Source organism: Crassostrea angulata, chromosome 7 (assembly GCF_025612915.1).
Source record: "Crassostrea angulata isolate pt1a10 chromosome 7, ASM2561291v2, whole genome shotgun sequence".
Classification (NCBI taxonomy): Eukaryota; Metazoa; Mollusca; class Bivalvia; order Ostreida; family Ostreidae; genus Magallana; species Magallana angulata.
In genome coordinates this window covers 32799243-32815095 of record NC_069117.1, presented here as the reverse complement: position 1 = coordinate 32815095, position 15853 = coordinate 32799243, and the positions used below count along the sequence as shown (strand labels likewise).

The 15853-nt window shown below is 32.4% G+C and overlaps 1 protein-coding gene across 2 annotated transcripts; it reads left to right on the top strand.

Annotated features, from left to right (window-relative positions):
* Positions 1–1041: 1041 nt before the first annotated feature.
* Positions 1042–14191, top strand: LOC128191532 (N-acetylneuraminate 9-O-acetyltransferase-like). 2 transcript variants are annotated; one of them, XM_052863661.1, is made up of 22 exons: positions 1042–1183; positions 2072–2168; positions 3072–3258; positions 3528–3638; positions 4196–4247; positions 5481–5552; positions 5799–5889; positions 6660–6768; positions 7182–7306; positions 7620–7690; positions 7796–7928; positions 8201–8309; positions 8579–8668; positions 9073–9192; positions 10060–10113; positions 11385–11541; positions 11842–11921; positions 12060–12164; positions 12721–12861; positions 13039–13116; positions 13243–13335; positions 13621–14191. In XM_052863661.1, the coding sequence occupies exons 1-22, from the start codon at positions 1048–1050 to the stop codon at positions 13876–13878; spliced, it is 2469 nt and encodes an 822-aa protein (XP_052719621.1). In that variant the 5' UTR covers positions 1042–1047; the 3' UTR covers positions 13879–14191. The 2 variants fall into 2 exon arrangements, with proteins under 2 accessions (XP_052719621.1, XP_052719622.1); XM_052863662.1 differs by lacking the exon at positions 10060–10113.
* The last annotated feature ends 1662 nt before the right edge of the window (positions 14192–15853 follow it).

The window sequence follows — 15853 nt, the reverse complement described above, 5'->3', positions numbered from 1 at the left end:
TAGGTAAAAAATATGTCAATCAACTTTTAAAATACTGATCTCAAGCGAGAGCCTTTTTAATTAAACAAAAAATATTTCTCGGCAAGAACGTAAAATTAACTTAAAATAATGACATGCATATCTTGACAAGCAAAAGAAAAATTAATATATAAATAAATACATAAAAGAAAGAAAATCAATAACTTTATGTTACTTTATCTTTAAATGAGGGGGTGAACATTGTGAACATTTAAGAACTGTCGGTCTCCCTGCAGTATGTATATTATAAACTATTGTAAACAAAATGAAAGAAAGATTATCTAACCTTAAGCACACGTAGATTTTGTAATCACAATTAGGTCTTTTGACTAAATATAGTTTTGAGAGATACATCAGTTCAAATTCGTTCATGTAAACTTTGGTTTACATTTGTCAAATTTAAACAATACATGCTTTCTTTGATGATTCATTTGGACATGGAGGCAGGAACATTGCAGGAAAAAATGTATGATTTTTTTCTGCAATGATCGCTATAAATATCAGTATAAAACAGAATTATAACTTGTATGAAAAAAAGAGAAGTATGTCCATATGCATAATGCATGTAGGTAAACTCACCAGCTCACCAATGATGACCATTGGGCATCATAAATTGACTCACATATTTTTTATAGACCACTCTGGGATCTTGATGTGAAAACGTTGCCGATAAGAAATTTAAGGAAAAAGAGGATGGTTGCAACACATGCATGTGAACGACTTTCTAAATTACAGAAACTTCATCTGAAATAATGTCCAATGACTGTTATTAAAGGAAACAATTAATATGTATATTTTAACAGTTTAAAGTAACTTTAAAATCGTGTAAATAAGTCGTGTTCAATACATAATAGCATTGTTTGCAGTACATTCTGTTTAATTATTTTATAAAATGAACGAAAAACAACACAGACAGTCTGACTATATTTTTTTTCTTTCTCTCCAAGTCCTAAGTACATTTCGTACTTTGATTTGCGCACCACCGTTGCGTGAATATTTCTATGAACGACTTACTATTGATTAGAAACGATGGCCGACAACAATCGAGGAGGGTCGTCTACTAACGAAATTACTTATTATTTAAACATCGAGAATGCCAAAATCTTAGCTTTTTGTATTGTTTGTGGGTTTGTTATGTATCATGGCGTACTACATCTTAAATACGGTAAGCCTTTGAATGAAGGTTTATATGAATTTTACAATGAAACGCCGTCATCCTATACAATGCAGCAATGTGTCATGTTCATAAACAGCATGTAATTTATGGATTGTTCAAAGACACGAAGTGGTGGGCGTTACCTAGATCTACGACAATTTTAATTAAGATTTAACCGTCTTTTATGTTTTTCTAGCTTTTCTCTAAATTGTTTTGGGGTATTGATCTACCACTACTAGTTTTGCCATAGTAACATATTAATTGCATTCATCTCTAATGATGTATGTATGGTTTTTTTTTATTCCAACTTATATATTGATGCCCGAATTCCCTCACATTGTTATAAATATTTCTGTTGTATTATTAAATGGGCATGGTCATTATTTTGATTTTTTTCTATTTTCATTATTTACATGCTTTATTTGTGCAATTCTTATGATAATCAACAAAAATTTGAGTGTCAGTATAAGAGTTATAAGCATAAGACAGAGCTCACAAATTTTTGTTAGGTAAACAAGGTTCATGCCATGTTTTGGTTCAATATGCCAGTAAAAGTTCTGTTTTTAAAATCTTTTTTTCTATCTGCTATTTCGTTTAGAACAGAAATTAACAATTCCTAGTGTTTGTCACATTTATCTTAGATCTAAACCTGGAATTTTCTTCTCAACATTCAAAATTTGAACAAAAGCATGAACCGAGCTTTATTTATTTAACAAAGAATTGTGAGCTCTGTGTCTCACTTATGATTCGACGATTGACACTTAGGGTTTAGTTGACTGCTAGAATTGCCTTATATAAAGCATTGTAAACATTAAAAACGGAAAAATTACTTCTGACCTAAAGCATGACCATGCCCCTTTACTTGCTAAATTTAATTCTAAACTTTGTTAATTGCAGGTAATGACTCTTGTAAATGGTTGTTAAGTGATGGGCGTTTTCCTGGGTATAATACATGGCAGCCCTATGGATGTATGATGCACAAGTACTCCAAAGTGTGAGTTATCAATATTGCTAGCCTTAAAAAAAATGGAATCAAGTGAAGTCGTACCCAAACCGACTCGTACCAAACAAGCTAATAATCCATTGGTCTGGTCGTAAACATTGATACTTGGGTTGTAAATGTAAATGATAATCTGTTATGGTAAGGTTTTGATATAATTTCAATAATTAAGAAATTATGAAACAAATGAGTGTAGAATTCTTAATAATATATTGTCATCTCCAAAAAGTTTGCCAAAGAGGTCCCAGTATCAACATTTGTTAGAAAATTTCTGTTTACATGCAATTTTTTCTTTAAAAACCAATAAATTAGCTTGAAAATTTTTTAAATTCTTCCCATTCTTTGAAGAAAGGCATAATATTGTAATTGAAGTCATCTTTTACTCGACAATTTTATTATAAGTCTGTTTGCGTATGAGTCAGTTTGATTCCGAGTTGACTGTAATTCATAAAAATATGTGGTAACTAAACGCAGACATCCATGCATTTATCAATTAAACATATACAAATTTGACTGTAATTTATGCATTGTGTGAAAAGTTATATCAGTATTCCTTTAATCTGTGTATTTTAAGGATAAACTTCATCCTTTAAAAACCCATAATGACATGATTATGATGCTTCACAGCAATATATTTATCAAGAATATGTACCGGTAATGTCGTTTATGAAATGCTTTGCCAACTCTTCATTTTATGCCCCTTGAGATATTGGCTTTTTTTCCTGTCTTTCATTCTGTCATTCTTTCATAAACTGTAGTCTTCCCTATTACTTTTGAAGAGAAGAAGCTTAAGACTTTACAAATAAGACAAAATGTTCTCTTTCTGTTCCAACTAAACGAATTATAAAAGGTTACATTCAACGAATGTCACTCATTTTTCTCAAATCTTATTTTCAGACACACCAGGCGGTGTATGCACTACATATACTACTGGGGGGAGCAGAACCACATCACGTTCCTCGGAGATTCTCGCATAAGACAGCTGTACTTTGAATTTGTGAACCTTCTTAGTCTGCACAGAATCGACGACCATAAAGCTCATCAAAATCTTTATTTTGAGGACAAGAAAATCAGTGTCAAAGCTGTATGTATATTGAAGAATATGTTTTGTGGCAATGATTTGCCAAATTTTCATCTCTTTTATTTTTATAACAAAATATTTTTTAAAAAAAGGGAAATAGAAAAAAAAATCTGAAATTTTCATCTTTTTAAGTACCATGTATCGTAGTTTTTACAATTTTTTTTCTTGCAAAATCAGCAATTTATACATGTACCCATGTATATATAAAATTTAAGTCTTGTGTTATAGCTGTACTGGCTATTCAAACCTCCCACAAATTTGTCTGTTTTCAGGAGTTTTTGTGGCATCCCATGGTGAATTCTTCCATGTATGATGTGTATAAGAACTGGCTGATGGCAGATAAAAGTTCCCGGCCCAATCTCCTGATTACAGGCAGTGGAACTGTGAGTTCTGTCATTATGTAATACATGTAGCAACTAAGGTTAAAAGCTTCACAAAAAAAACATAGAAAGATATTGGTCAATTCAATGGTAAAAAAGATGGGCATCTCAGTAGATTGGGCCACGTAGTAATCAACTTTCCATTCCAGTGATTAGTTTTATAACCTTTTTTAAAGTTTTATTGTCATTTGCACTTGAATCTTTATGGCATTAGCACCCTGATTTGTTTATATTGGGACATACACTATAGTTTGGTAAATTGTACAGTGACCCTTGGCTCTCCAATATAAACTTTGTTTTGAGACAAAAGATACACATATAAATTAAGGCTTCATATGATCATTTGAGGCTTATTTTTTCCAAATATTAAATAAATATTGTAGGTACATATACCTGTTCTAGGAATTCTATTTTGTAAATGTGTACGTTTTCAGTATTTTATGTTGAATAGCATATTCATGATTTTATATTTCACATATACATGTATTTTACTTACTGCCACTAAATAGAGTTAAACTTCTTTGACTATCTAATGCTAAATATTCTACTCTTTTTTGCAGTGGAGTATCAAGGAGTTTAATGCATCAGTGGAGGCAGTGAAAAACTTCGAATGTAAGTATGCAAATATATATTGAGAGGGTAGATTTAGGACTTGCATATTCAATGCAATCAGGAAGGGCTTCATTTTCCTTAACCTGTACTTTTATTAAAGCTATACACGCTATAATTTGCGTCAATTTTGAATGACAGTGAAAACGCATGTGTTTGTCTACTTATAAAAGTTATCCTTAATCTCTAAATTACAAGGGTGAATTCCATCTCGTTACAAAGATGTAGATTTTTAATTGTTTATTTTCCTGCCAGGAAAATATACCTTTTCATGAATATTGATGAAGGAAGAGCAAACCGACCTCATTGCGCATGTCCGCGGAGAACTAGGTGGTCGTGATTGTTTGCCTAATTAAATATCCAACTTGATTTTTAATATGCTTAACAGTTGTTAATTTGAAATACATACATGTATAATGAGTAAAATACGCTTGCCATTCACGATACCCTTACTTCTGCATTAACACTTATAGGATCTATAAATAGCACATAGGGGAAAAACACAGGTCTACGTCATTTTTTTAAAGGAAGTATTCATATCTACTCACAGGCTTGTATTTTTTTCTTTTGTTTGTACTCGTATATCGGACAAATTTATGCTTTACTGAAAATATCCTTTCCTTTGTGAAACTATCACAATTATGAAGATGTTGACCCTTCACCAGTTTTGGTATGATAGGCTAAATTTAGCTGTCGATATCACGTGATAGATTGATATTCACGAGGAGGCATTACTTTCCTGGCAGGAAAATAAATATTTTTTATTGTTTAATATTTGATATATTTGTTACGTGATCGAATTGAGCATTATAATTAACAGAATAAAGGTAACTTTTATTAGTAATCAAACACATACATTTTCCCCTTTATTCAAAATTGACGCAAATTATAGCGTGTATAGCTTTAATTATTAGATTAAATATTATTCTTCATAGAATTACAGTATCTTGAATATCTCAGATATCATAGATATATTAAAAGAGGTTGGGATTACCTCAAGCACTGCTTCTTTTTGTATTTAATCCATGATATGCCAAATTCTTCAATATGAAAAAGTTGTTTAAGTCGGGAGATAACAAGGTTTTGCTGTACTTGATTGGCATTATCTTCAAAAAACATTTTTGCCACTCGTAAAAAGTGAAGATTTGCTCTGAATAAGGTAATACCTTGGCATAATATTGATCTATGAATGAAGTACTTGAGATGTTTGATTTTGGCATCTGTTTTCTTTTTCAGTGAACCTCACCATGATTCTTCCATATATCTTGAAGTTAAAAGATAGTACTCAGATTATCTGGATGTTGCAAGGTAACAAAACTAAGCAAAAGTATATACATGTACTACATTTATAATAAAATCAATATCTATTTCCAAGAAGATTCTTCGTATTCTATGGATTCAATGTATTCCATCTATTTCCATTTTGAATGTTTGATGTTCTGGTTCATGAAGCATGGAGATCTGTTCCCCAAAAAATGTCATTACATGTAGTATGTGTACAAGGCAATGGTTCAGATGTTCAGTTGGTGAATTATCCATTATTTTATCTTACAGATCCAGTGGATGAATCCAAGCTCTACCCAAATCGTTCCATGATCAACAATCAGCAGGTAGACGCCTACAACAAGGTGGCCATTGATATTCTGTAAGAAAACTACTTGAAAACTTCTTAAAAACTACATGAAAAGTTCATGCATTTGATCATATTTCAAATGTAAGCTAAAAACTTGAACAAAATGTACAACGTGCATTTTTTTAAAAAGTATTCGTCAAAACTTGCTCGTGTTGGAGAATTTTTTGCTTAAACTTACCTTACGTTTTCTCAATGTAGCATTACATGTATAACTTCATGTACTGTAATTTGATTATATAAGTACTGTAGATTCCTTATTTTACGCGAGTACTTAATTCCGCGATTCAAAGATTTACCATCAAATTGTGAGAACATAAAATCGCGAATGCCGAAATTTTATCTTAGTTTCATGTTGTTTACATGTGTCCCAAAATTAATAGCGAGATTTTAAAATTCTCAAGACGGGCTTCTCACTATTTTACGCGGATATTAATTCTTCGCGTTTAATTAGGAATTTACAGTAATGATAACATTTTAAAGTTTAGAGAGTGTGTTTTGGAATAGACAGACCATTTGTCTCCATCTACGTGTAAATGTTTGTAATTTGGTTATCTACATGTGTGTATCCATTACATTTTAAACAAGTACAGTATAAATTTTTCATTACTTAGTCTTATATATCATTTTCGATTTACCACGATAGGCTATTTACTATCAGTTTTACCCTTTCACATTTCACCAAATCAGATTTCACAGTACAGTAATATAATACAGGTATACATGTATTTTTAAGTTACTGAGCATAGACTACTGCATTGTTTAAATGTTGATGTAAATTTCAGTGGTGGCAGTGAGGCTAAGCTGTGGAGCTCCTCCCGACTGGTCGCCCAGGGTATCCATGACAACGCGGTCCTGGATGGGCTCCACATCTCCAAGAGTGCCCTAGAACTTGTGAGTATGCTTACATCTCTCAAATGGACTCAAACAATGGTTCATTGCAAGATAATGAACACTTTCCTATTATAACATTTTTGTGATACTATATAAGTTCTTCTGTGTTCAAAGATAAATTGTAAAATTAGTTTATTAACTTGATCTATTTTCAGTCAAATGCTACCATGATATTGATCAATTTCATTTGTATATTGAGCGGGGAATAAATCAATATTAACTTTGAATGATAAAGTTATTTATTTCACCTTTTGACTCTGGACAAAAAGGAGTATTACCGGTACTAGATAGAGAATGTAATGTACCTGTATATATATATACCTGTTTAGGGCAGTTACAGTCATACTACATGTATTTACAGGATAGTTTTACAGGTGAACATGTGCATATTTACAGCCGTGTTCTATTTACAGGACCTACAGATGCTGTTGAACATGTACTGTAATGACCACATGAACCACAATGATGGAACATGCTGTCGTGTTCCGGATTCCATCACCTCCATACAGATCATCACTGCCGCTTTCTTCTTAGTCTGGTATGTGAGCTATCCTTTTGCAAGATTTTAAGTGGCTGTAAATTTCAGGCTGTAAAACTTGCATTTATCTTTATAGAGGAATAGGAAACACTGCTTACTTTTTGTTTTTAAGTTTAAGGTTTGAAGTTCTCTGAGGACTAAGATTGAAGAGTCTGTTTATGGTTTAAAAATCAAGCAACATTTTTTAATGAATTGTTCCATACTTTCCAGTCCTGAATACAAGTGATGGTTACACATGTATTTGTCCCTTTAAATGTACCAGGACATTTGAATGTTGCTTAATTCATAAAATGAATGAAACTGATAATTGTAGTTTGCTGTCAGCTATTGCCATGTTTCTGTACAGAAGGAGGATTCGACGCAATGGTAGCAAAGCCAGGGCAGGTAAATGCATAAATTACAGAAAAAATACGCACTTCTATTGAAATAAGAATGGTTTAAAAAATCAGCAAGTATGCATGAAACCTCGTTCTTTACTTCTTCTTACAGCTGACAACGGCATCCGTAATGGAAGATCCTACGTCACATCAACAGAGAAAACCTGGCCCGACACTCTGTATGAGATCATGCTTTGTCTGGCCAAGCTAGGGCTGATCATGGCGTACACATTCTTGTGTGACAGGTAACAGGATTGTCCAGCAATCTTACAATACCTGTGAATTCATATTTTATGGGTCAATATTAAATTGTTTCTTTGTAATGTTTTATGTACGCTTTTGTGAAATGGTCTAGTCAGAGTTGCTTCCCTTTTCATCACATGTCGAAGTGGAAGGGAATTCAATCATTAAAGTTCAATCTCTTTAAGGGAGAAAAAACCCACAGAAAATGAAGGCTTCCATTTTTTAAAGGTTTGCAGCACACATATATATTTTACAATACCTGTTTCCTTTGTAGAACCAATTTCTTTATGAAAGAGAACAAATACTACACACATGTTAATTTCCTGCTGCCATTTGCCTACCTGATGATTCTTGGCTTCTTCTTCACAGAAAATACAGACCAGGTAAGAGATAGGACCATTTACAGGTGTTTACTGATTCAAGGGGTTGATTTCAATTGGGATTGTTGGTTGGGGTGAGGGTGGGGATGAATTGGATTTTATTAGAGATATACCTGAATGTTCTATTGATACCTGTACATTCTTCAATGATAAAGAACATAGAATTTCCTATAATTTTGTTACAGTGCTTTGCTGTGGTATTATTGACTAAATTATGAGATAAATGTATTGTTATTCAAAATGCATTAATTTTTAAAATTTGCATTACGCAGACTAAAGTCTTGCATCGAGACCAGACAGATGAATGGAAGGGCTGGATGCAGCTTGTCATAATGATCTACCACCTGACAGGGGCCAGCAAGGTTTGTTTTGGAATTTTGCAATTAATATCTGTCCCTTCTTAAAAACACATTATCCATTTCAATGATTTACATGTATCAGCTAAAATATGAGAGTTAACTTAATGCTCTAATTAATTTTACTAGACTAAGTGTTGTTTTGGACAAAAATGTATTGGGACCACGATAAAGTCTTTTTTAGTCTCGCATATCAAAAACTAGTTTTAGATGGGACAGGCTGATGATTTGAAAAGGGGAATAACTCCTTTTTTTCAATTTTGAACTCAACATTCCACTCTTCAACATAGGGATAAAATCAATCAATGTTGCAACGTTTGACCTGATGTGACAGTACTAGAAAAACTACAAATTCATTAATATTTTGGCATTAGATGTTTTATTTTTTTTTACTTTGTTGTGTTTTGCAGGTGTTACCTATCTACATGCATATTCGGGTGCTGGTCTCGGCCTACCTGTTCTTGACAGGTTACGGGCATTTCTCCTACTTCTGGAACAAATCCGATTTCAGTGTACAAAGATACTGCCAGGTGAGAAATAAGATATGAGGGCTGATAGCTCCTTTTGAGACTCTAGATATTGGGATTTATTGGACAATTGTTTATTATAAGAAGATCGATCTATGAAACAATACAAACAGCTTTCATGCCAAGTCTTGAAGTTCGCTCTCCAAGTTTATGATACAAATTTAGTTCGGATGCCGTACTAGTACTCTTTATGGGATACAATTAAGTATACATGTGAACCATTCTAAAACTATTCAGCTTTTTTAATATCTTTAAAATTAATATAAATTAGTGAAGTGTTGAAATGTAGGCATGCTATTGATAACCATTTTACAAAGTAAATATTTTATTTGCATGTAATTAATGTAGTAGATTTTTATTTAGACCTAAAACAAAAAACTTTTGAAATCATACCAGTTGAAAATAATCCTCCTCTAAATATGTGTATGTTATGTGTATGCAGGTACATGTATACAAGTGCTTGTTCGTCCTCGAAATTTAAAAGCATGTATTGGGAGATGGGCACTGTTTAAATGGGCTGCTTCTATGGTAAACAAAGTACACACCAATGACAGTGAAACTTGTCTAAACAGACAGTAAGCTAGATTATTGCTCTCAGCCACCCCCTGTACACTCTAACCTCAGGATGAAAAGTCTTCGGCAACTGTTGTGAATTACCAAAATTAGATTTTCCAATAGAATTCAAAGCTTTGCAAACTTTGTGCATTGAATTATTTCATAAAAATATGAATTTCGACATGTTTCACTGAAAATTTTTTGCATTTTAGAGGAGGGAATGGAAAAAATTATTATGTGTAAAGAGTGCTTGAAAAATTTCTTGCTTAACGCACACATCACACCTTTTTTGTCTCATACTGATGTCAATTTCAGACAAGTTGTAATGTGCGATGTTGTGGCTGGTATGACTTCCGATATTATGCTGAAGTAAGTGAATTCAAAACGCAAAGCTCACTGACAAAAATGGTGCATGTGATATCATCCATCTCTAGATGATGTTTGACCTTTTGATAGATGCTTTCTCTGTAGTTTGCACAAGTTTAATTTTTTAATCTGTCTGTCTGTCTGTCTGCTGGCCACCTTTTTGCTTTTTCCTCTGTTTCCACGTTAAACCCATTCTCTTTTATTTAACAGTGCTTTGAGAAATAGAGAATAATTTGTTTAATGATTTTATCATTTCTGCGTGTACTGACGTACTTTAAACTTTGTTGTTTTACAATAATTCTTATTGTTAGTACATTTTCATGAGTATCTTTAGTGTATGTTGTTTGAATTTTTTATTGTTTTCCATTAACTAACAAATGAATTCTCATTCCAGTACTTTTAACGTTTTAGAATTGCTAATTGATATGATAAGTCTACAAAATAAGATGTGTGGCTTTTATTTCACTTTTGCATGATCTTCTTTTCAAATCAGAACCTCAAAGCTTATCAGACAAGAATTAAGACTTTACTATGCTGCTATAAGCAGGCATTTTGTATTAGGGTACATTATTAACATTGTTGTTACCTTTTCTCAGTTTTTTTTTTTTTTCACCAGCTCTAAAGATGGACTCAAAACAAAGCTGGGTTTTTTTCTGTCATCTGTCAAAAAGAAAAACTTTCTTAGTATGAGATACATATAAGATTATGCATGTTTTTATGTTTGTATTCCTTTAAATACTTTGTCAGAAAACATTAACCACTAACACATATAAGAAATGTGCAGTTGAATCACTTTAATTTGTGGTGGCTGAATTGCCATGGAATTCATGGGTACCCCTCAACCTAGAATTAACATCGCCAATAAGTTATATAATACTTCTTTTTATATACTCATAATGCCTACATGCATATCTATGAAATTACATCTCCAAGAAATTTTTGCAAAATTAACATCTACGAATACTGTGGAATCATTAGAATTCGTGGTGGCTCAATTTTCGTGGTATTCGTGGGTAACCGTTCCCCACGAATTTATATCCTCAGCGAACAAAAATTTAGAAAGAGTATTCTTATTTAACTAAAACTGAAAACTGATGCAACCACGAAATTACACCCCAAAGAATAAATAAAAAACCAACAGTCCACGAAAATTGGCCCCCATGAAATTAAATGATTCCACAGTAATATGTGAAAATTGGCCCCCACAAATTAAAATGATTCCTCATTTATTTATTTTGATAGAAATTAAATATGGGAGATTTTTGACACGACAGGTGATGTTCCGGTTGAATTTCCTGGTTGTGGTGCTGTGCTTCGTGATGAACCGGCCGTACCAGTTCTATTACTTTGTGCCACTGGTTTCCTTCTGGTTCACAGTGGTTTACCTAACCATGGCCATCTGGCCGAGAATATCTGATGCTTCTTGTGAAGGTGAGTTATTGATTCGTTACCGAAATAATTCAACCACATACTGGTACATGTACCAGTAGTTTCAGTTTTTTAACCACGGCATTCTTGCCAAAACAATTATGATGTCAAGCTGAGTGAGCATTGAAGTTTTGTCAATAATCAAAATTTGCTGTTTCATGTGATTCACGAAGTATCTGAAAGCTGTGGTTTTGTAACCATGGCAATTTGCAACTGATCTTTTGTTCTCATGTGTTTTTCTGTTGTAATTTTCAATGAAGAATTTGGTGGGTAATTGTCATTTTTTTCCCTGTTTATTTGCAGCTAGCAACCTTCACTATCTGTACATGATAATCAAGTTCATCATTCTTACCACTGTGATCACCCTCTTCTTCATGTCAGAGGTCAGTGCCGTCATTTTATTACATCATATTAGAAGATGGAAATTAATTGAAACATTTTCGATAGAAAATTAGCATTAAAAAAGTTTAGATTTATTTGGCTTCTTTATTTAAAAAATGTTATTTCTTCTGGTATTTCAGGTTCTGTTTGAAAAGGTGTTTTTGATGAGGCCGATCAAGGCACTGTTTGTCCGCTCCGACGATTCTTTACACGAGTGGAGGTTCAGATGGACATTAGATAGATATGTTAGTAAACACATCACTTGTAGATGTATTTCTTGTGTGTAAAACATTTATGAAAGTAAATATTAAACTAAATAATTCTTTTTTGATGTATATACTGTAGATTCCTTATTTTATGCGAGTACTTAATTCCGAGTTTCAACGGTTTTCCAAAAAATTGCGAGAACATAATATCTCGAATGCCGAAATTTTATCATAGTTTCATGTAGTTTACATATGGCCAAAAATAAAATGCGAGATTATAAAATTCGCGAGACGGGCTTCTGGCGATTTTATGCCGATATTAATTTCCCACATTTAATTAGGAATTTACAGTACACGTGTACCAGATGTGTTATTTCATTTTGATTTTACTCAATAGGACGAAAAAACATTTTATTTTTCTGCTACATGTAAAAATATAACACCAATTATTACTAGTATAAGTATGTATATGAATCATCTGTTTGCAATCAATATGCTGTTGCTTTGCGTAGTGTTTTTTTTGGCAGCCTTGAATATTGTTATTGGTATTTGAGCAGGAGAACATTAAATGGATGTAAAATTGTTTATTTTTCAGAGTGTGGTGTATGGGATGGTATTTGCCTTTGGCTATCATCTGTTGCTGAAGAAAGGGATTATAGCAGACAACCACACCAAATCCCTGTTCTCCACCGGCGTCTCCTTGTCCCTTACCATCCTCAGCTTCATAGGATTAGGGGTCAGTCATTTCTTATAAGAAAAACAAAATTGAGATCCATTTTTCTTTGCAAGCCAAATAACCTGAGAATGAGAATGAAATAGTATTTGAATACTCTAATATAGCATTATGATTATGTAATTTGTGCCTGCTGATATTCGTAACTAATAATTACGGTATGATTTTCTTTGATTTCAGAGTTATGCCATATTTTCATTCCTGTGTAAGAATAAGACGGAGTGTAATGATACCCATTCTTATCTAGTAGCTCTACCGGTAAGTCTAAACTAAACATTGGACTCGGATTTAAGCATATTGTCCTAGTATTTGTGCTTTATATAAAATATTGAATGTTGTGTGTGATAGAAATGTGAATGAATTTGTTTTAACTTCTCATCGCAGTTGATCTCCTATGTCACAGTCAGAAATGTCTTGGGCTGGGTGAGGACCAGATATAGCTCATTCTTCGCCTGGTTTGGCAAAATATCTCTCGAGGTAAAAAAACCCCCCAAAATACACCTTGGTACTTGTATTAATTAAACTGGAACACTTTCTCAAGTGTTCTAGACAAACTAGACAAAACAAATATTGACACAACTCTTCTTGAAAAAATACAGTCGTTAGCCCTGATTTTCTACATGTAACTGTTGAAACCAGTTTTATACTGTAAAACCTTTTATTCTCATATTAATGTTTAAAGAAATTCTTATGAGCTGAACTTGTACACATCAGAGCTGGACTTACTGTGTTTTGATGCTTCTGTTTTTCATTTGATTCCAGCTGTTTATTGCCCAGTACCATATATGGCTGGCTGCCGACACATACGGAGTTCTAGTCCTAATGCCAACGTACCCTGTCTTAAATGTGATCTTGACTTCCTTCATATTTATCTGTGCTAGCCACGAAATCTCCAAAATTACCGGAATCCTTACCAATTACTTAGTGCCAAAAGAAGGGAAAGCACTCCTGCGGAACGCTATTATATTTTTCATGGTTATGTTTCCCCTTTCCATTTCGAAAGGTGTTCTAACATTTTAAAGTATTTTATATATATATTATATTTATTAAATTTTGTTTTGTGCTATTTGTATATTGAGGAGAGAGAGTGTTGGTATGATCACTGTTATGAATTTTAAGTATAACTCTGTTGTAAATAATGATTCTATTAAAAAAGTTTGTTATTTATTACATGTATGTATGTATGTTGTAAGAAATAATTTCTGAACAAAGTTGGAGATATATATGTAATAATTCATGTAAACTATTATATACATGTATTAAGTCTTTTTTTTACTCTTCATTTTTCACTAATAAAAATTATGAATATTAATAAAACAAAACTTATTATTTTGATCTTTGTACATGTTTTATGATTTGCATGCACTGATGAATAAGTATCTGTAATACAGAAAATCTTTTTTAATCTTTGCTCATTTATTTATATAAATATTTATGTAAATAAGTACATACTTGTACATGTATTTTAAAAAAAAGGGTAATCAACATGTATATGTACATGAAATGACCAGTATTGAATGAAACAATAGAACTAAACTGTAGGTATTATTTAAGGTGCTTGTTAATATATACATAGAAATTCAAACAGGATTGTTACAATGTCTGTTCATGGATTGAAATCTTAATTCCATCAAGATGAAAGGTAGTTGTAAGAGCCTGTAAATTCAGATGTAATACATGTACATCTTTAAAATTTCTTTTGTAACAAATTTATTACAAAAACAGTGTATTGGTTGTGTACATGTATGTGATATGCCAGAGCTTGTAGGTTTACTCATTTATCTGTCCGTCGTAACAGTTCACCAACCATTAGGTACATGTACGCTGTACATATGTATGTGAACCTGCATAGAGTAATCTTTTTGTAATTCTCCTTTGGGCATCATTCAGAAGACTTCTAGGGACCACCTATATGTGGGCTGATTTTGTCATACCTACATACCTGTGCAGGAAGTCTATGTTATTGGCAACTGCATGGTTAGTAATTGGTTAAAAACAGCGATCTTCAACCTAATAAAAAAAAACCACAACCACTAATAATCACAGTTGACATCTTGGCACAGTTTAAATTCATTGCACATTGCTTTACAATATTGATTCACATCATTTATAAATTTAAAATTCACCCAACTCTTGGGCATTTCAATTCTCTTGATGCCAAACATTTATTCCTTTCACCATGTTGACAGATTTTATTGCAAACTGATTTTAAAATGATGGAATGTCGATCTTTATGTTTCACTATGGCCTTTCATTTTTTTAACTGGATGCTTCATTGATCTACACAAGAAGGTTGAAAAAAAAAGTTTCCTGAATCAAAAGGGCTCTACAATATTTTTCATATTAAACATTAAATTTTTTGAATTTAATTGTTACTGCCTCCAATGATTGATGATTATGAACTAATTAAGAATCAGTTCAACAGCAGGTCAAATCTGTTTTACTCAACAAGAGTGATAATTAACAAAAATATCTCACAAAATGCTCTGTATAATATGTCATAATTCTTCATTTTTGTCGGATCATGTTCATAGTGTTATTCATCCAAAAGTGAATTTTTTTACTCTTTATTCGGTGTATTTCTCTGATTTTTCATGGTATACACAACTGTGTAATCCATTAATTTGTTCTTGTACAGTGTACTGTAGTCTTTATTTTTTACGAAGTTTTCACTGCCTTCAAATTAGTAATGAAAACCATTTTGTTTATCCCTTAATGTGGGTCATTTGTATTTCAAAAGCATTTATTACTTTGCCTGAGTTGAAGCATTGTACATGTACTGTGTTATACCAAAATGCAGTTTAAAAATAAAGCTAAAATCACTAAATGCTCAACATAGTGAAGTTTATTGCAAGTATTAATCTTGAGGAATAATTAAAGGTTTATCTGCTGTGTAGGTGAGCTGAAACTGTGGAATCACACTACAGATATAAGGTGGATACATGTACTAATAGTTAGTGTACTCCAAAATAGTTCATGTATCTTGATGACCTCA